The following is a 17,452-nucleotide window of genomic DNA, read 5'->3' as shown; positions in this document are numbered from 1 at the left end:
TAGGAAACCTCTGGACGAACTTTATTTCTCTTTAGTTTTGTAAGCAGTTGGGATCCAGTTAAACACAGTCAAATTGCAATGCAATAAATGCTTTCTATTCAAATTTGACAAGTTCCTTATATTGCAACACTTTCTACTAGCAAAATGTTCATTAAATACAGTGAATTTTAAACAAGATTAGTATAAAGCTAGTCCTTAAAACAAAAACCATCAGTAAAAGGATCCTATGCTAATAAGAATTGCAGACAATTACTTCTAACTTTCCAGAACACAGACCTTGCATTTAAGCAGAATAAATGAAATAATAGATTCTTGAGCCTATGGGAACTTCAGTCTAAACTTAAGAAACTGAACTAATTGAAGAATACCACAAGAAGTTATTTACAGTCATGTGGTTAAACCACTAAATTCAAAATAAATACTCTTCAATCAATGAAAAAAGGACTACCATGTTTTCTATGTTTGAAATGGAATACTTTAAACTCAAGTGCCATTATCCAAATTAGATGAATATTCAAAATGCTATGATTTTTTTCCCATCTCTGCAATGTTCTGCCAATTGCATAATTTTTAGGTGTGGAAAGTACTTTTGAAACCATTCTAAATAGCATCTGATGAAAAACACAGTTTTTCTTTGTACAGCATTTTGATTTGAAGACTAATGAAAATTATTAGGCACAAATTAGCCAAGGGGAAAAAATAATACATCACTTACTTACAGGGTTCTTGCTTTAAGAAAAAAATGGCAAGGGACTTTAGAATATATTTCTCACCTTATCACCAGATTACTTAACCACTTCTAAATAGGGATGAAGGTGGTACTGCTGGTTAAGAAGAGGGAAACCACTACTTCTTACATTTTAAAGAATACTTAAGTACCTGGAGAAGACTGGTATATTTTAGAAAACATATTATGCATGTGCATGTACTTGTAATTATCTCAATATAGTTCCAAATGTAAAAATGTTGGTTATTTTGCAGAATTATGTTTTATGTATCAGTCTTAAAACTTCGTTACTTGTATAAAAAAGGCCCCTCTATTAATGTATCTGTATTCTGCAACGACATGTAGTGACATTTGTTGGCCACTGACCTCTGCTATTTGCATGTCATTTCAATTCTCTCCCACAACACATTTTATAACAACGAGGAAGTGGTGAAGAATCACATGGAAAGGTTGAGAGGCAACACTTAATTCCATTTTTAGTGAAGATACACATTCAAAGAAGTGCATTTTACAGGCTCTCTTTCTGCTTTTCTATCTTCTGAAACCCCAGCAATTATTCTTAAATTGTAGATTGGCAAGCAGACTATAAATTTAAGAAAATAGGAAATCACATTTTATATTGGAATCATCTGCCTCACACAAATTTACTAAGGGGGGTCATTTACCCAATGTACCTAATACAGGTACACAGTTTGCTTATTGCTTTAAATATCTGCAAGAGTTAATAAAATTCAGAAGAGCGTATCATCAGTAAATGTTATTCAAGATAAACACAGATGCAGCCATCTTGTCTAAGCTTTCCAATTTCAGCCTGTTTAAGCCCAAATACCATTGTCATGACACTACAAGCTTAATGAAGAAATAACATATGGCACTATATCTTTTCCAGCAAAGATATGTTGACAGAAAAGTATTACAGAATAAAATCTGACCAGTTGGAATGTTTGCCTTGAACTAGATACAAACCTAGTTTGCTAACGTCAGTCACAGAGCAAACCCAAGCATGTTTTCTGGCCCTGTATCTTGCCCACTCTGCAAAGCACACAGAATTTTGCAATTTGCCTCTGTGGGTTAAAAAGCCCAGGCCCTGCAGTTACTTAAGACATCAAGAAACTGGTGAGCTGAGGAGCCAAGTAAGTACGATGCCAAGGAGACGCTGAATTGAGCAATGGAGTTAGTGAGGGTGATTAGCACAATCTGTTCTTTTCTATTGGCAAAGTATCAGCAACTCACAGGATTCTTGAAACGCAGGTCTTACTCGCAGGAAAAGTCCRTGTCCGGTCCGAGCCCATCGCTCCCGCTGCAGCCGTCGGTCGCAGGAGCACAGTCTCCCCCATTTGCTACCTCCTGCTCGCAGCACTCGGACGTGCTCTGACGGAGGCAGACCTGCGTTTCACTTGGTTCAGTACTGCAGCTGGCACGACGCGTCTCCTCCGATCCCCCGTCCTCCTGGGTACCCCCGTCGTCGCTCCTCGCTGCCTCCTCTCCCAAGTCTATAACGTCGCCCTCCACATCGGGCTTTCCTCTTGTCGACATTTGCGCTTCTAAGTTTCTTGTGTTCTCTGCAATCTCAAATTCCTGCTCCTCCTCTGCCATTTGCTTCTCCCTAGAGCTTCCTTTAGCCTTCATGGATTTCTTCAGCTGTTTGTTGTGCATGTCTTCTTTGGAGAACCTCCAGTGAAACTGCAAGTAAGAGATCCTAGTGTTAAAGGTCATTTGAAACGAACTCAATAGACATTTGCTTTCCTCAATAAAAATGATTTTTTTATTTAGTTTTAATTCAAGGGTTAGTTTCACTACAAATATCTAAGATTTAAAAAAGGAGTAAATCAGATAGCTTCAGATCGTTTGTGCCTACAAGTTTGTAGCTATTACCTGCAGAAGAGAGGCTCTGCTATTTTACATGCCTAATAGGTTTCTTTCTAAAGGATGTTTCACCACTGAGCTAATAACCCACAGCATCCTGGCAGACAATCTGCACTGTGTGGAAACCAAGAAAATGAAAAGCAGCACAAACACAGGCAGAGGAAGCAATCCTACAGTATTATTCTAATTTTTTTCTTCAGGTTAGCAGAGAACTAATGAGGTCTGGCTGATGCACATGCCTGTATTCACCCACTGTGAAGGCAACAGTGCTAAAAGAGAAAATGTAGAAAGATCAGATTGTTTGTTCTGCATGTTTGGATAGAAGGCATGTTATGTTGGCAATTTGCACAGTGCACATGTTCAAATACATTTTTTTAAGCAAGTTATCCAAGTATTCTGTAGTGTCCAGAAAGGGACCTTGTCTCTGTGTGAAGGGACAACTATGTGACTGTGTGAAGAGCCTCTGCATGGAGCTACTCTAAAGCGGCTCCAAAGGCTTATCTTATCCAGAAGCCCGTAGTTCCCAGAGAACTAGTATTGGCAAGGTGAAACCAGCATTTTGAAACCTTCACAAACCTTTCAAAGCCAGTTGAGAGGCTGAAAAGCACCAAATGTATCCCCTGATCTGCTTGTATTAAACCATAAATATGTCAAAGAAGCCAAAATTGATTTTAGATTATGTTTTTAAAGACTTAATATTTAAAATAAAGTGATAAAGACTACAACAAACTGTAAAATGTTCTGAGCAATTTGCATAAAAGCTTTCTGAGGAGAAAGCATGAAGCTGCCTTTTGCAGCACTCACCACAAGACTTACCACAACCGCCATTTCAGGAGACCTGTTTTAACTACTATTAAAAAAAAAGAGAGAACCAGCAATACCTTGAAATACTGACACAATAGGTACAACATGGAAAAGTCTGACAAATGTGCCATTAACTTATCTGCTTCATTGGTCAAAAATTGACCAATTCATTAATTGACCTTCCCAAGAAAAGCTAGAGCATGTGCCAAGCCACTGGTGAGCCATCTTACAAAAGTTTAATAAGAACTTGGGAAAATGCACGGAATTTCTTCAGTGGTATCCAAGGTGATGCAAACTCAGTGATGGTTTAGGAGGAAATGCTTGGTACTTTCCACACTACATAAATCATCTCATCTGGACATGCAGGAAATTCAACTGTGGTCCAGAAGCCTTTTTTTTCCCACTACAACCACGTCTGTACCAAAATTGCTYAAGAGAAGGATATGCTCATAAATTTTTGATTTAGCTATTTAGTTCTTAATCAAAGAGGCCACTAAAACTAAGTTCGCTACATTGCAATGATGCAGCAATGCTCTTTTCTTCTGCTAGACAGAACTTAATGTAAAAAAAAAAAATCCCACTAATAGGTAGAAMCTGGCTTTCACAACATTCTTCTTGTTTTGATTTTGAGGAAGCTAACTTTCTCCTTTCTCTAATTTTAAAAATATTTAAGTGAAAGGTGACATCTCAATTTTACAGCTCAGCTGTTACAATTCAGACACCTGTATATTTTCCTCTTTGATTTTCAGAACACCCACAACACTCTCTTTAATTCAAAGCTCTCTTTGACAGAAGGTAGGAGCAGGGCCCTGAATGTAACGAGGATTAAACTATAGGAGACTCTGTGTGTGTCTGCACATGTGTGCATACATATATTTATACATATACAAGTGTACATGTTGTATCTCACAAAAATCTATACAGCTAGTTTCTGCTGAAATAAGCCTCACCGGTTGTAGAGTGAAAGAACTTCACTGGCTGAAAACTGCATTAATAAGAATACTTCTTTATTATAAAAAAAAGCAAAATAAATTTTACAACTCCTTGTGTGTTTCCTTTTCTGTTTATCTGCCTAAAATGATCAACAGTTGGTTGCTGCACATAGATAGGATGGATCAGTTTCCAGCACTAAAATTTCCTTTCAGTCTTATCAATCTATTTCCCTCCTCAAAGTGTTTATCTACAAATGTTTTAAACATACTGTATTACAAGTTGCTAAACTCCCAAATCAATAGATCTGAGAGCCTGGGAGTTTGTATGTGCGCAACAGTCAGTAACTTAATCAAATGCTTTTTGGCATCTTTTAAGTGACTTGTAACAACCATTTCCAGCTGTTGAACAAGTCTTGCAAATCTTTCTGTAACTCTCATCAGTATGCCCCATTTTTCTTGACCTTTGGACCAAAAATGGATTTCATTAATTTCTCCTCCCATGTATGTCCATCTATTTAATAATGCCTACAAGTAAATTCTTTTATCAGCCAGACATTATTAAATAAGTTTTAAAATATGTAAATGAAAAAATCATTTTTGGTGGTATGCATCTGTTTCTACAGCACAAGAAATCAGTATCATACTGACTTATCTATTTGAAGACACACAATGGTTTATAGGTTCCCATCTCGTCCATTAAGCCCACACAAAATGGTAACAAAAGTGACTGAATACAGCCATTCAGCCCTCATCCCAAGACCCCCTTAATCACCYGAAAACAGAAAAACCAAGAAAAATGGGCTTTGGAAGAGGATCACAGGATAATCTAGGCTGCAGCTAAGCTAATAAGAGAGGGTAAATCCTAAATCACAGCCAGGCTACTAGCAGCTCGCTCCTACTTTGGTCAGTTCAAATATTTTCCTGATCCAAAGCTAAAAGCTAAAAGATGACTTTTCGGAAAACCAGACTCCAAACCAGTGAAGGCTTTTTAGATGAAAACAACTTGTGCTTCTCCAGAACGCYGCATGGAGCGCTGCCGTTCAGCATGGTGGGTTTGGGCTGCAGTTCCCACAACTACACGTTTAAACAGGGAGATGGGAATACTGCCACGCATCCACACACACACACGGGCCAGGAGCTGTCAACGACCTTCTCAGTTATTTTAGCTGGGTTCCGATACTTTTTTTGTTAAATTCTAGCAGAAGTCATCAGCATTCAAGCCACAGCTAGAAACACCAGCCAAGATCAGGCTTGCCCTGTGCTAGGCTCCATCTACACGAGCAGCTAAGAAGCGATCACAGTCTAAATGGAAAAGACAGGCAGTGGGTGAGAGACAACAGTGCTGCTTCCACCTTGCAGGTAGCGAATATGGGCAGAGGGTTTTAGGTCACGTAYGGAGGTTTAGGGCAGAGCTGCAAAGATAAATCTACATCTCTTCTGCTGACATGAGATTAGCAGAGAATGAAATACAGGAACTTGCACGTCACTTGAGCGTTTTCTGTTTCTTTCATTTGAACCGTTCAATTCATTGGGTCTTGCTGCTGTTTCGCCAAGCTCCTGTATCACAGAAATGTTGAACAGGCCATTCTTACTTCCTTGGGAAATCAATTAAAGTATTAAAAAACTGCCAGCAAAAAAAAAAAAAAAAAAAAAGACAGGTAGCCAAGGTTATTTACCTTAGATTCTTTCTTCCTTGCTTTCTGGGGCAAAGAAGGTCTCTGAAGAAAAACAATTTGCTTCGTGGACAGATTCCCCTCCCTGAAAAGAAACAAATGGATGCTCCTGAGAATGATTAAATCCACATGCAGCCATTCAAAGCCCCAAATCCATCTCAGTCATTTATTTCTACAGGTCAAAGAAGAATACAATGAACAATGACCTAAACGCAGCCCGTCCCCAGTGTCCTTAAGCAGCAAGGCAGGAGGCACCAGCAAATGGCACCTGCCCTTACACAGGGGTGCCCTGCTGCACGGTCAACTTGGCCCGTGCCACTGACATTATAAACGGGCTACAGAAAGCCAGAAGGGAGGGTGAGAAGACATGCACCTTTAAGGTCCAGGGCTTACAAACCATAATGATGACTTTCCGTTCACTGGTGTATTTAAACATATATTGAATACTGGCTTTCCCCCAGCATGGATGGCCTTTCTGTGGTTGGGGTTTTTATGGGCAGTATCAGTCTTCATCTGGCTCTCTTGCAGAAACAGGCATATTTTTATTTTTTTAAGATAAAAAATCAGGACTGATTATGTTCATGTATATATAAATGCATTCTTGACCAAAGAAATAATCAACTGGGAACAAAAAACTCGGAATGTGTAGTCCCAGTGGTTAACAGTTGGGATGACTACTTTTCACCAGTCACCAAGTGTGTTTTGTACATTTTTATTTAAAACCCCACAAATGTTACTAAGAGCAACGTAGACCCCCAGGGCTACCATCGAGACGCTGCATTCCACCAGCACCAGGCAGGCAGCGACTACGAGCAAAACGAGTTTTGACAGCGAGGCAACGCGTGACTCCAAACCGTAGCGCAGGTTTGGACTTTGCTCTAGGGCCTTCCCGGGCGCCTGCTCCCCGCCGGGGACYGGCGCACATCGCCCCCGTACCTGTTGGTCTTCACCACGGGGGTGGGAAGGACGCAGGTGAGCTGCCAGCCGTAGGCTGCCAGGGAGTTCAGCAGCGGCACGTAATCCGCCTGCACCTCGGCTCCCTGGGGAAAGGAAGGKGGAGAGGGAAAAAAACCCCAGCAGTTAGCATCACCACTTGGCGTGTGACATTCAGTCTGACTTAAAAAGAAAAAGACAAGACAGAAAGAAAGAAAAAAAAAGTAGAAAAATGTGTGAGGGGGTTTTCTGGCAAGGAGAGAGGCGTTTTTGCCCTGAAGTGCAAAGTTGCTTTGTGCATGCAGCTAAGCAGGAAGGAAAACATTCAAAAACACGAGACAAAAGACTCGATCAGCCCAAACCGTTGACTGGGTTGGTTTAAAGGAGTAAACATGCGATTTTGCTTGTACGCCGCCTGCATCCTGCCTCCCTAGGGCTCCACAGCCACATGGCATCTGGGCGCTCCACAGCCAAACAGGACCAATTCGCTCCCCCCGCACAAACCGGCCCCGGCAACTTTCAGTGGGGCTAAATAACAGGAGCCAAAAAACAATCATCTCCTTCCAAGCAAAAAGATATTCAAGTAGTTAAACAAACAAAAAAACAAACCAAAAAAAAAAAAGGGTAACGCCGCCTGGTCCGGATTCTGCGCTTGCCTAGGCGGGACYGGCGCTCACATCAACCAGGTCACTCCGCAGCAGCGGCTCAAGGGCAGCAGAGGGAAAATACAAATACAGGTCTAGCACAGGTCTAATCCCTTCCATCACGCACAGAAAACACACARGCATCGCCTTAAAACTTTTTATCCACCGATAAACTGATTTTATCCCACCGCCGATTTTACACAGTTAGGTCCTTGCTACTTTTCTCCCTGCTGAATAGCAAACGCTGTAATTCTCCCATGGAGAATGACTGCTGATTTCAACCGACTGCTCCAGGGGGGGCAGCTAATCGCCCAGGCTCTCACTAATTTAATAAATACATACCGCAGCACATTTACTGGTTTTTAATTTTAATAAATACAGAGCAGGCAAATAGTARCTATTAGTCTCTACAAACTTAACTATATACCATTAGAATAACAGTTATATTTGCCCCATGCAWGTACACTGGTTTTTTGTGCTTGCAAGCTATTTTAATTGCCTATTCTCAAAACGCGGTGAGGTACAATAGTTTTTCCAGTAAATTATAATCAGAACAGTTCCAAAAAATCCACTTATTCTGAGTAACAGTCATTTGATTCAGAATTAATTCAAATCTGGCTGTAGTATTTCAAAGTATTTTAGTGATTTCCAATCTGAACTATTCTTTTCGTCTAATGAGAGTAATTTAGGTCACTTGATATCTTCATAACTGAATGATTGCCTGATTATACCTATTAAAAACCTGATCTTCGCTGCAAATGCAAATAGCTGAAGGAGCTATACCACTCCTGCTAAAAAGGAGAATATTTAGAAAAATCTCCTGCAGAAAGTGCATGCAAGATCTCACTGAACTAACCTTGCTTGTGATTTCTGTACAGACACTTTCAGGGGCTTATCGAGCTACGGCTGCTTTACTCCACCACCCCGTCCAGACCAGCATTCCTCGTAGAGGAAGGAGATGCCCTGCAAGGGGAGGGCAGTACCGAATGGTGTCTGATGCACCCGCTCGGAAGCTGCCAGGGCTCCTCACGCAGCCGTGATCGTGGCAGATTCAGAGTCTCCACAGATTCCCGTTTCCCTCCTTGCTCTTCCCACCCTGTCCTTGCTGTAAGATGGGTGTTTCCTTCCTCTTTCCAGTTCTTAGACAAGAGCATCCAAAGAGGATGACACATCTASATGCCTTTAACAACTAATGTCTAAAGAAAGCAGATTAATAACATGCTGCAATTTATCAAATTGGTCAATAATGCCTCCTACGTTTAACAGTGCTCCGAAAATAAAGATTAAAATATGCAACATTAGGAATATTAAGAATGGATGAGAGCCATCTGCCATCACAGCCCTGCCACGAGGCACCGGGAAAGACCCACAAAAGCATCTGACCAAAACATTCCCTCTGTCAAACAGTGTTTGCAGGGGAAAAAAACAGAAGCCGCTCACTCATACCCAGAGCGTGAGGACAGCAGGTCAGGAAAGACGGGCAGAGCAAACCTTCTTTGTGCCCCARGCAACATCTCGTGTTTCAAAGAGGATTTCTGTTTCAAATTCATTGCCTGAGGATGGCGATTACTAARGAGAACCTTCTCCTTATATCAGGATATGCAACAAACGTCAAAAATCAGAGCGATGTTAGGGCAATGAGGGAGGACACTCATAACAGACACAGCTCACTTGGCTGCTGCAGAAGCCAAACCGTTCCGGGGACGTGCTGTCACTCCCGCCACAGCCCGCGGTCCCCGCAGGCTCCGGSTGGCGAGACACGGCTGGCTTTGGACCTGTCTGACTTGTCAGGTTTAAACATCATCTGCAGCAGATGATGCTGTATTTCACCATCCCAATGGTGCAGAAGGGAAAAGAACAGGTAAAGGTTCAAAAACAAAACTGAATTTAAGATTAATTTAAAGTAAATTAAGCTTCAAGAAAATCAAAAAAAAATCTGGAAAGGGGAAAAAGATCTGTTGCAGGAGTGCTGCAAAACTGTATGGTGACTTCTTCTTTTCTGTATGTACTGCTACCCAAAACCACAATCTGCACGTTGGCCTGTTTGGAAAAGAAAGTGTGTACATCACGCAGAGGTCCACACCTCCTCCAAACTGCTCCGAATAACTAGCTGTGCCTGAAGGCGACAGACACGGAAAAAGGACTTACTCCTGAATAAATGAGTGGAATTCATACGGGCTTCAAGCTTCTTACCTCCAAATTTAGATAATTGCAGCTTTAAGACCATGGAAAATTAATTATCCCTTCCCATCCAGAGTTATCACTAGTAATCCTATCCCACYGCTGGGATTTGTGCTGCAGCAGGAGGCACAGCTGTACAGACCTTCAGGACAGTTAGGCAAAGAATTGGTGTCATAYTGAATGCTTTGCAAAGCAAAAATGCATCTAAACAAACAATACACTGGGGGCTGGGTGGGGAGGAAAGGGGTCGTCTTGTGTTTATTTTATGCTTAATATTGGAGATCATTMAAATTATTTTATCTATTATTATTTGAGACAATGGAAATCTAATTTCAAACACACGGTTTCATAAGATGAAACTGCAGTGCTCTTTCTAGCTAACAAATTGGGATTTGAAAACCAGTAGGAGTAGAAAGTAATGCCAGATCTCTGCTGAAAAAGAAGTGTTCAAATAATAATGTGTATCAAACTGGGAGACATTTCATTCCGTGAAAGGGTGGAAAATTTTAATTAACTTGCTTCCCACTCTCCTGTGGATGATAAGTAATCTCTGATCACACCTTGAGTGTCAAGAAGCCAGAGCATATTGAGCTGGGTTTTTTCCTTGACTTGTAACACATGAAAAGAATTCATTTTATTTATAGTTTTACTGTTTGTTTTCAACATTTTCTTCTCTCACAGTAGCTTTAGCTTATTAGAAAAACTTTAAAAAAATATGATTAAAAAAGGATAAAGATAATATCTAGGGCAAGCCACATAAACAACTGCATTAACAATTTTTCTTTTTTTTTCCCCCGCCATTGCAGCAATTTTAACCACAGCGAGAAAATAAACACGGCAGCTACTAAGCTCTTGTGAGACAGAAAAACATTCTTTAGAAATCATTCTTTCCTGGGCTAAGTGAGTGTGATTTAGTTACCAGGCAGCTATGGATTGTCCCTATTTAATATTTTCTTCCAAGGTGGATTAAAGAATGGAAGATGGAGAATCCCATTAAATAAGCCTTAATAAAACCCCTGAGGGCAAATCCTAACAGGCTGCGTACTAAGATCTGGGGACAGATGGCAAAGAGGACGGGAAGTGAAAAACACAGACACTTCACAAGCACAACTACTGCTCATGGGGGGAAGCGGAGGGGCATTCGCATCCAGTTCCTTACAAAAACTCCTTCGATAACCCCTTAGAGAGGCAACGTGCGCTGCTGCCCAGCCCTGGTCTACACGTCTCCACCACCACCAGAGTCACAATCTTATTCCTAGTTCACTGAAGGGAGAAAGAAGTGGTGAAGGCAAAACTTGCACTCCGCAACTCTTGAAAAAGAGGGAAAAGTAAAAGAGAGACGTTAAATGCATACGGGCTGCATGAGAATGACCTGGTAAAAGCTGCTGCAAATGTTTTGTGTTTGCAGCAACACCCAGAAGACAAGGAGAACAAATCCATGCTCTAAACTCACGAATGATTTTTCTGCTCCACTTTTGGATTTTTTCCACAGTCATTTCTGTTAATTACCTGACATTATCGATCCATTACAAAACCTTTATAGTAAGCAAAAGCAAAGTTGCACAACCGATCCAGGAACAGAAGTTGGACCATGCTCCTCTGGTATTGACCTTCTCCTAAATTTTAATGAATAACCCTGCAGAAGCTTGTTACTCTACGCTCACTGAGAAACCCGCCAGCGGGTAACAGCTCCGCGCGGGAGGACGCCCGGCTGCTCAGCAACAACCGGCCGCTTTTGATGGCAGCCGGGTCACTGACACAGGTTAGCTGCAGGGTTGGGACCTTAGTGAAAACTTAAACCCAATTAAAACAAACAAACAAACAAACAAACAAATCCACAGTCAGGCTTCTACTCGTTATTCTGGGTATGTGTAATTCAACTTTTTTACGGTTATTCGTGATAAGTGAATTCACGTGCTGTGGGGTATGTTTGAGAACACAGCAAGGCTCTAACGCTATACCGGGTAGCATTCTGTTAAGACAGTTTTTCTAAGAAGTCTCCAGATTCAAATGTGTCCACATGTCACAATTTCAAGGCACATGTATGCTGCTAAGCAGCATTCACATCTGTCTATATGGCAGTGTTAAAATAAATAAAACAAACAAAACCCCGTTGCCCGTAACACCTGCTTCTCTCAGTGACTTTTGTGGATGCAAATCCTACTTTCTGGCCTACGCATAAACTGCTAAAAATATCTAGGTGCTCCTGATACAGCCTGCACTTGCAAAACRTAAGCATATTTGTGCAGGGACAGTTTTGCTTTCAGCAAAGCATAGGACACGCACCAAAAGCTCCACAAGGAGAACATACTGATGCAGCGCATTCTCCACAAAGGAAGCATGGAAGCGTCTTGTAAGATGTGTTAAACTTAACGTTGCACAGGAACCACACGACAATTCCAAATACTTGGTCACATAGCACAAGAAATAAATATGTTCTAGCAAATAAAAATATCTTAAATAAAATAATTTTTAATAAAAAGCATTTTTAGTTTCCCAGTTTCCGCAACACTTGTGCACTCTGTCTTTTGCTGTGTACTGAGTTCATGGTTTGCCTGTCAACTGTTTTTTGGAAAAAATGTAGAAAAAAACCTTCCGAGAACTTGTAGGAGCCAGGGTGTGTGGCCAAATTTCCTCCACACAGCTTCCCYGGTGTAATTTCTTTCAGCTATAACTTACCCACGGACAAAATGCGGCGTCCGTAAGGAGCCTTTCCACTGACCACCCCCTCACCATGAAATGCATCACCTATCTCCACGCTCGTCGCAGAGGTCCTGCCCGGCCCCAGGTTCAGCCAACAGCAGAGCCCACCTTGCAGCTGCCCTTCTCCTGCCCGCCGCCCGGCTGCAAACGCCACGTGTGGGGCTGCCAGCGCCTGCTTCCCACGCCCCCATCCCAAGCCAGCCCTGCCGGGGRAAAAAAATGGGATGTGTGCCCTTTTGGGGTCTCTCCAACTTGAGGAGCTTGAGGTACTTTTTCTCAGCTTGTTCTTAATTGGAAAGTTCAGATCTGATATGCTCATTTTCTTCCTGAAAGGTTTTATGGGTGAACGGAGAACAAATTCTTATCTATGATCCTGTCAGAAGCCTAAGCAAACCGTGACAGATAAGAAGTGATTTTTTTTTTCACTCAGATTGTTTCAAATCCTGTGCTTTTCTGGCTGCTTAGTTCCAGTGCCCTTTGCTCACATGGAAGAAACAGTTGCTTTGTTAGGCTATCAACGCTCCCAGCTCCACAAGCAAGTATCAGAAAAGTTCCAAAATCATATTGCTGCACTTTATTACTAAATTTATCAGCAAAATCAAAGAAAGAATAGCCAGTGCATTTTAATCCTATGCAGCGCATACTACTCAGTTCACTAGAWAAACATGTATGTCTATATACTGTTTTCTTATCTATTATAAAAGAAAGAAATCAGCATTATAAAAGCCTGTTTAGATAACAGCCTCCTGTAGGTTTTTTCAGCTTTTCTTAAAAAACAACAAGGGGCAAAACATCAAATATTATGCCCAGACAAGAGATGTCCTTTGGATGATACAGAGGGTCGCTCACAGAATCGCATTTTGTGCCCATCACCATCAGCTCCTTTGCTGAGCTGGTCGTGTCTCTCTTCTATGGCYGGGGACAATACAGTGTAGCTTAATTGACATATGATCTAAATCAGATTTACAGACAAATTAAACCCTCATTTCCAGCAATATTTTTAAAGRCTTACATTAAGACAACTCGCAACCTAGGCTCAGCAGAGATCATTTTTTAAATCTTTTGATATGTTGCGCTCTAAGAGGTTTACTGTGTCTACAGCTGATACTGACCCCGACCCATTCTGCCAGGGAAACAGCAACTTTAGGATGTATTTGAGATTTTAATTCATGTCACTACACCAAAGACATAGTACGGCAGAAAACTGAAAAGTAATGAACGACCAGCTAAAGACATTCAATGAGAAAATAAATTAAGGAACAGTATCCTCAGAATGAACAGGACTTCAGAGTAAGAACAATGCAGAAATTCAAAATAAATGTTAAGGCACTCAACTTCATTGACAGTATTAGCTATTTTGTCTTGAGTAACGGGGAAGAGAAGGTGATGGACTAGAGTTGGGGAGAGCGAAATCATGCAGGCTTTGATTAATCAGAGCTGTCTACCCCCATTTGCCTACACAAGCAGAATTAACACCATCAAAGAAGTTTTAATGCTAGATCTCACAGGCAGTAGTGGAAATAATGTGCCCTGACATTTTTAGAGTTAAAGTGATAGGGACAAGAGCAGCATTTTGTCACTAGAAGTCCTCCGGTCATCTGCGGAGGATGCCACAGCTCCACTTTGCCTGAGAAGAAGGAGTTAAGCTCCTGGGAGCTGTTACATCCTGTGGCTGCCCGGCGGGACCACATGCCGTGACAGCTGCAAGCTTTGCATCCTCCACAAAATGACATTTTACACGCAGACCCAGTGCACGCCGGTGTTCAGCGTGTTTTCTCTATTAGCCTTAGCAATTAAAAACGCAGCACCTTCTCTGCTCAGAGGTGCGCCAAGCCCTCTCTTGTGCCTCCAGGATTAACCAGGAAAGCGTCACCTTTTCATTCAGAAACCTTCGGTTGCTCGTAGCCTATTTTCAGTGGACCCAATACATGCTATACGCCGGCCCTTTTCTTTTGCTGTGCCTGGGCTTCTTTTCATTTGTTTGTCCGTTCTTCTCAATTGGGAAACGGCACAATAAATTCACATTCAGCTCAGACCACATCTGAACAAGACTACAGCTCATCCAGATAATCAAATCTGATGCAAATTTAAAATAGGGATCCATTACACAAATTCATTTCGTGCTGTCCATCACGTGGTACAAACACACACAAACAGGACAGACAACTCGAAAAGGTTAATCTAGATCACAGCTGAGCCTATATGAAAAAAATCAGTCTAGATTAGTGAGACATTCCAGTGCTCCAAAACTATCTCTGTGATAATGCTTTGAATTAATCCTTCATAGAAACAAAGCACTTACTGGCTTTAGGACATTGTCTGTCATCACTGAACTCAGTCTCCTCCTTTATATATCTCTCACTTTACAGTTTCTTCCTCTGGCACTTCATTATTCCACGCTCATAGTAAATAAAGGTGAATCCCAAGGGACTTCAACAGAGAGGCTACTTTGTCTTCTGGAGTCACTGGGCAAGTGACTACAGATTCCCTCAGGTTCCAGAGGGGTCTTTCACCCCTCTGATGACTTTATCAACCTAGGCATCTACCTATCCCTCAGAAAGCAAGAGGCATGAATAGCCAGTTATTCAAATTTCAGGAGAAAAAAAAAAAAAAAAAAAAAAAAAAACAGAGGCGTTCAGCTCCTCTCTCTCTCTAGACGAGAAGGGCCTCAGCAAAGGGTTTCCCAGTGCTTCCACAGGCTTTTTCTTCTCCACATCTTTCACCTTCAGGTTGGTGGGAAATGTATCCATCATGTCCCCCAAAGAGAGGCACTTGATGCCACTTTTGAAGGGCAAAATTTCATACTTCTACCTACCACGGCTTTAACACTTGAAAGGACCCTGCTACAAGATACTCCTCTGCATGTGTGTGCCTGGCTTGATTTTTTCCTCAGATTTTACATCATTTACCATATATTCTAAGCTGGAAGATACGGCATTGCTTTTATAAATACGTAACATTTATTTCTGGCAGACCAGAGTAGTCAAACAATATACCAAAAAGAACTTTTAAAAATTAGGTAATGGTATCTTCTTTTTCCTTGCGATCATAAGCCCAACTTTTTAATTACCTACCCGTGTGTCAAATGTGCTGCAAATTTGTACTGATGAATCTGATCTAAACAGTATTTCCACTGATCTGAGTGTGCATTTATATTAGTAAAAAAAGCCAGCATGGTTTCTTTACACACTCTTTACATTCACTTGACTATTCTACAAATGTATAAACCCATGTAAACTGATCTAACCTACAGGGATCTATTCAGAACATACCTCTTCTTTCAGCATGAAGGAGGTCAGGGAGAAGCAAATGCAATTATTTGTGCATTCCTACTGCAGCTAGGTCTACCTAAAAGGTCTTCCCCTTTACAGCTGCGGTACTAGAGTGACTGGTGTGATTGTGTTGCCCTGACAACCAGTGGAGATCCTCTTTGCAGTTATTCTATCAGACATTTATATTTTTAGGACAGACAGCCCCGAGTTTTGTTCCCACCAACACTCACATTCCCTGCCTACAACCACCTGTGAAATAAAGCACAGAGGGAGTATCTTACCTCAGTATCGTGATGCTTTGGATTTATTAAAAGAAAGAAAGAAAAAAAAAAGAACGCACACATACCTTCAATACAGTCCACTGTTCTACAACAATAGCGTCATAGCCCTGCACGGTTTTATTGTCTTCTACAGCAACATCTTCAAAGAGAAATACTCCGTCTACTGTTCCATGTAAGGAATCTGTGAAAACATAGGGTTATTTGTAAGCTTTATGGAAGATACCCTATGTAGTGAGACATTTGAATTTATTAATAACAAGTTCTTCCAGGCACATTGACAAAAAAGCATATAGACAGTCTAATTCTATAAAATGGATGATACTAGTTCCACTAAGAAGGAGCAACTACCTCTGTCCACTGTGTCATTCCAGAATTTGTCCTCAAAAAGCACAGCTCTTCCACTTTGTACAGGTAGAATTAATTTAGGCCTCAATTCAGCAGTACTGCCCACGTACTTGAAGTTATACAGCTGCTTTGTGGGCTAAAAACCACATATATAATACATTGCAATAACTTTTCAAGGGTTTCTGTAGGGTATGCCCATGATAATGACCACAGCCATTCATTCACACGAGTCAGAGCACTATGTATGGATCTGACATTAAAATTACAGGGTCTACATGGACTAGGGAAGATCTGGCCTACCTGAATAATGTGAAAGAAAAGAGACACCCACTACTATTTCATCAGTTTATGATGGCATTTTGACCATCTGGTTCTCTGCTTTCAGTTGGATATCCAGCATGTTCAGCCTTTATTCAGACTACATACACTGTTGAAATTACTCAAGCAGCAAGTTCTCCTTGATCTTAACCATATACTCCATAACCAGCAGTCACTCCTGTGTGCCAGAACTCTCTCCCATGTATTCAGATTTATCTGCTCCATGACAGAACAGAATCAGGATAACTGAAAAAATTGACTGACTTTTCTGTGCAATATAAAAAACTCAATTAATGAACATCTGATTTATATTTTAAAAGCTATTGTAAAAACACAGTACTGTACTCTTTATGAACACAGAGAACTCCAATCACATTTTCAAAAATCATTTTGTTTAGCCCAACCTTCTAGTTTAAATAACACATTCAGCCTGTATGACTGATTATAAGTATCTTCTTCATTCCCCTAATGTTGTATTTTACTGGGTTTTTTTTGCAAGTTAACCAAAATTCTCTTTTATCCCCTCCTCCAGCTGTACATCTAAGAAAAAAATCAAAAGTTACTAATCCTTAAAAGAAAAATTGAGATTATGCTTTCTTCTGTAAATTTATTGTAAAAATGTTACAGTTTTTTTACTATTAGAGAAGTTACAAGCAAATTATTAAAAATAGAGGTATAAAGTTTTTTTATCTAAGATAGTACATCGATTTTATTTATTGATGTCAAAGCATCTTTGCTTTTTCCCTCACCTACATCATTCTGTATGTTGTACA

The 17,452-nt window shown here is 40.8% G+C and overlaps 1 protein-coding gene across 2 annotated transcripts in view; it reads right to left on the bottom strand.

Annotated features, from left to right (window-relative positions):
- The window catches only part of RFTN1 (raftlin, lipid raft linker 1), a 95,720-nt gene continuing 78,268 nt past the window's right edge, over nt 1-17,452 (bottom strand). For both annotated transcript variants that reach the window (XM_085307508.1, XM_085307509.1), the window contains 4 exons: nt 16,082-16,197; nt 6,939-7,042; nt 6,006-6,087; nt 1-2,410 (listed from right to left, as the gene is read on the bottom strand). In XM_085307508.1, the coding sequence (XP_085163634.1) occupies nt 1,982-2,410; nt 6,006-6,087; nt 6,939-7,042; nt 16,082-16,197 (731 nt within the window). In that variant the 3' untranslated portion in view covers nt 1-1,981. The remainder of the gene's footprint in view (nt 2,411-6,005; nt 6,088-6,938; nt 7,043-16,081; nt 16,198-17,452) is intronic.

Source organism: Rhea americana, unplaced genomic scaffold (assembly GCF_003343005.1).
Source record: "Rhea americana isolate MKP2758 unplaced genomic scaffold, rheAme1 scaffold_26, whole genome shotgun sequence".
Classification (NCBI taxonomy): Eukaryota; Metazoa; Chordata; class Aves; order Rheiformes; family Rheidae; genus Rhea; species Rhea americana.
The sequence above is the reverse complement of the archived record's forward strand: the minus strand, read 5'-3'. Positions and strand labels throughout refer to the sequence as shown.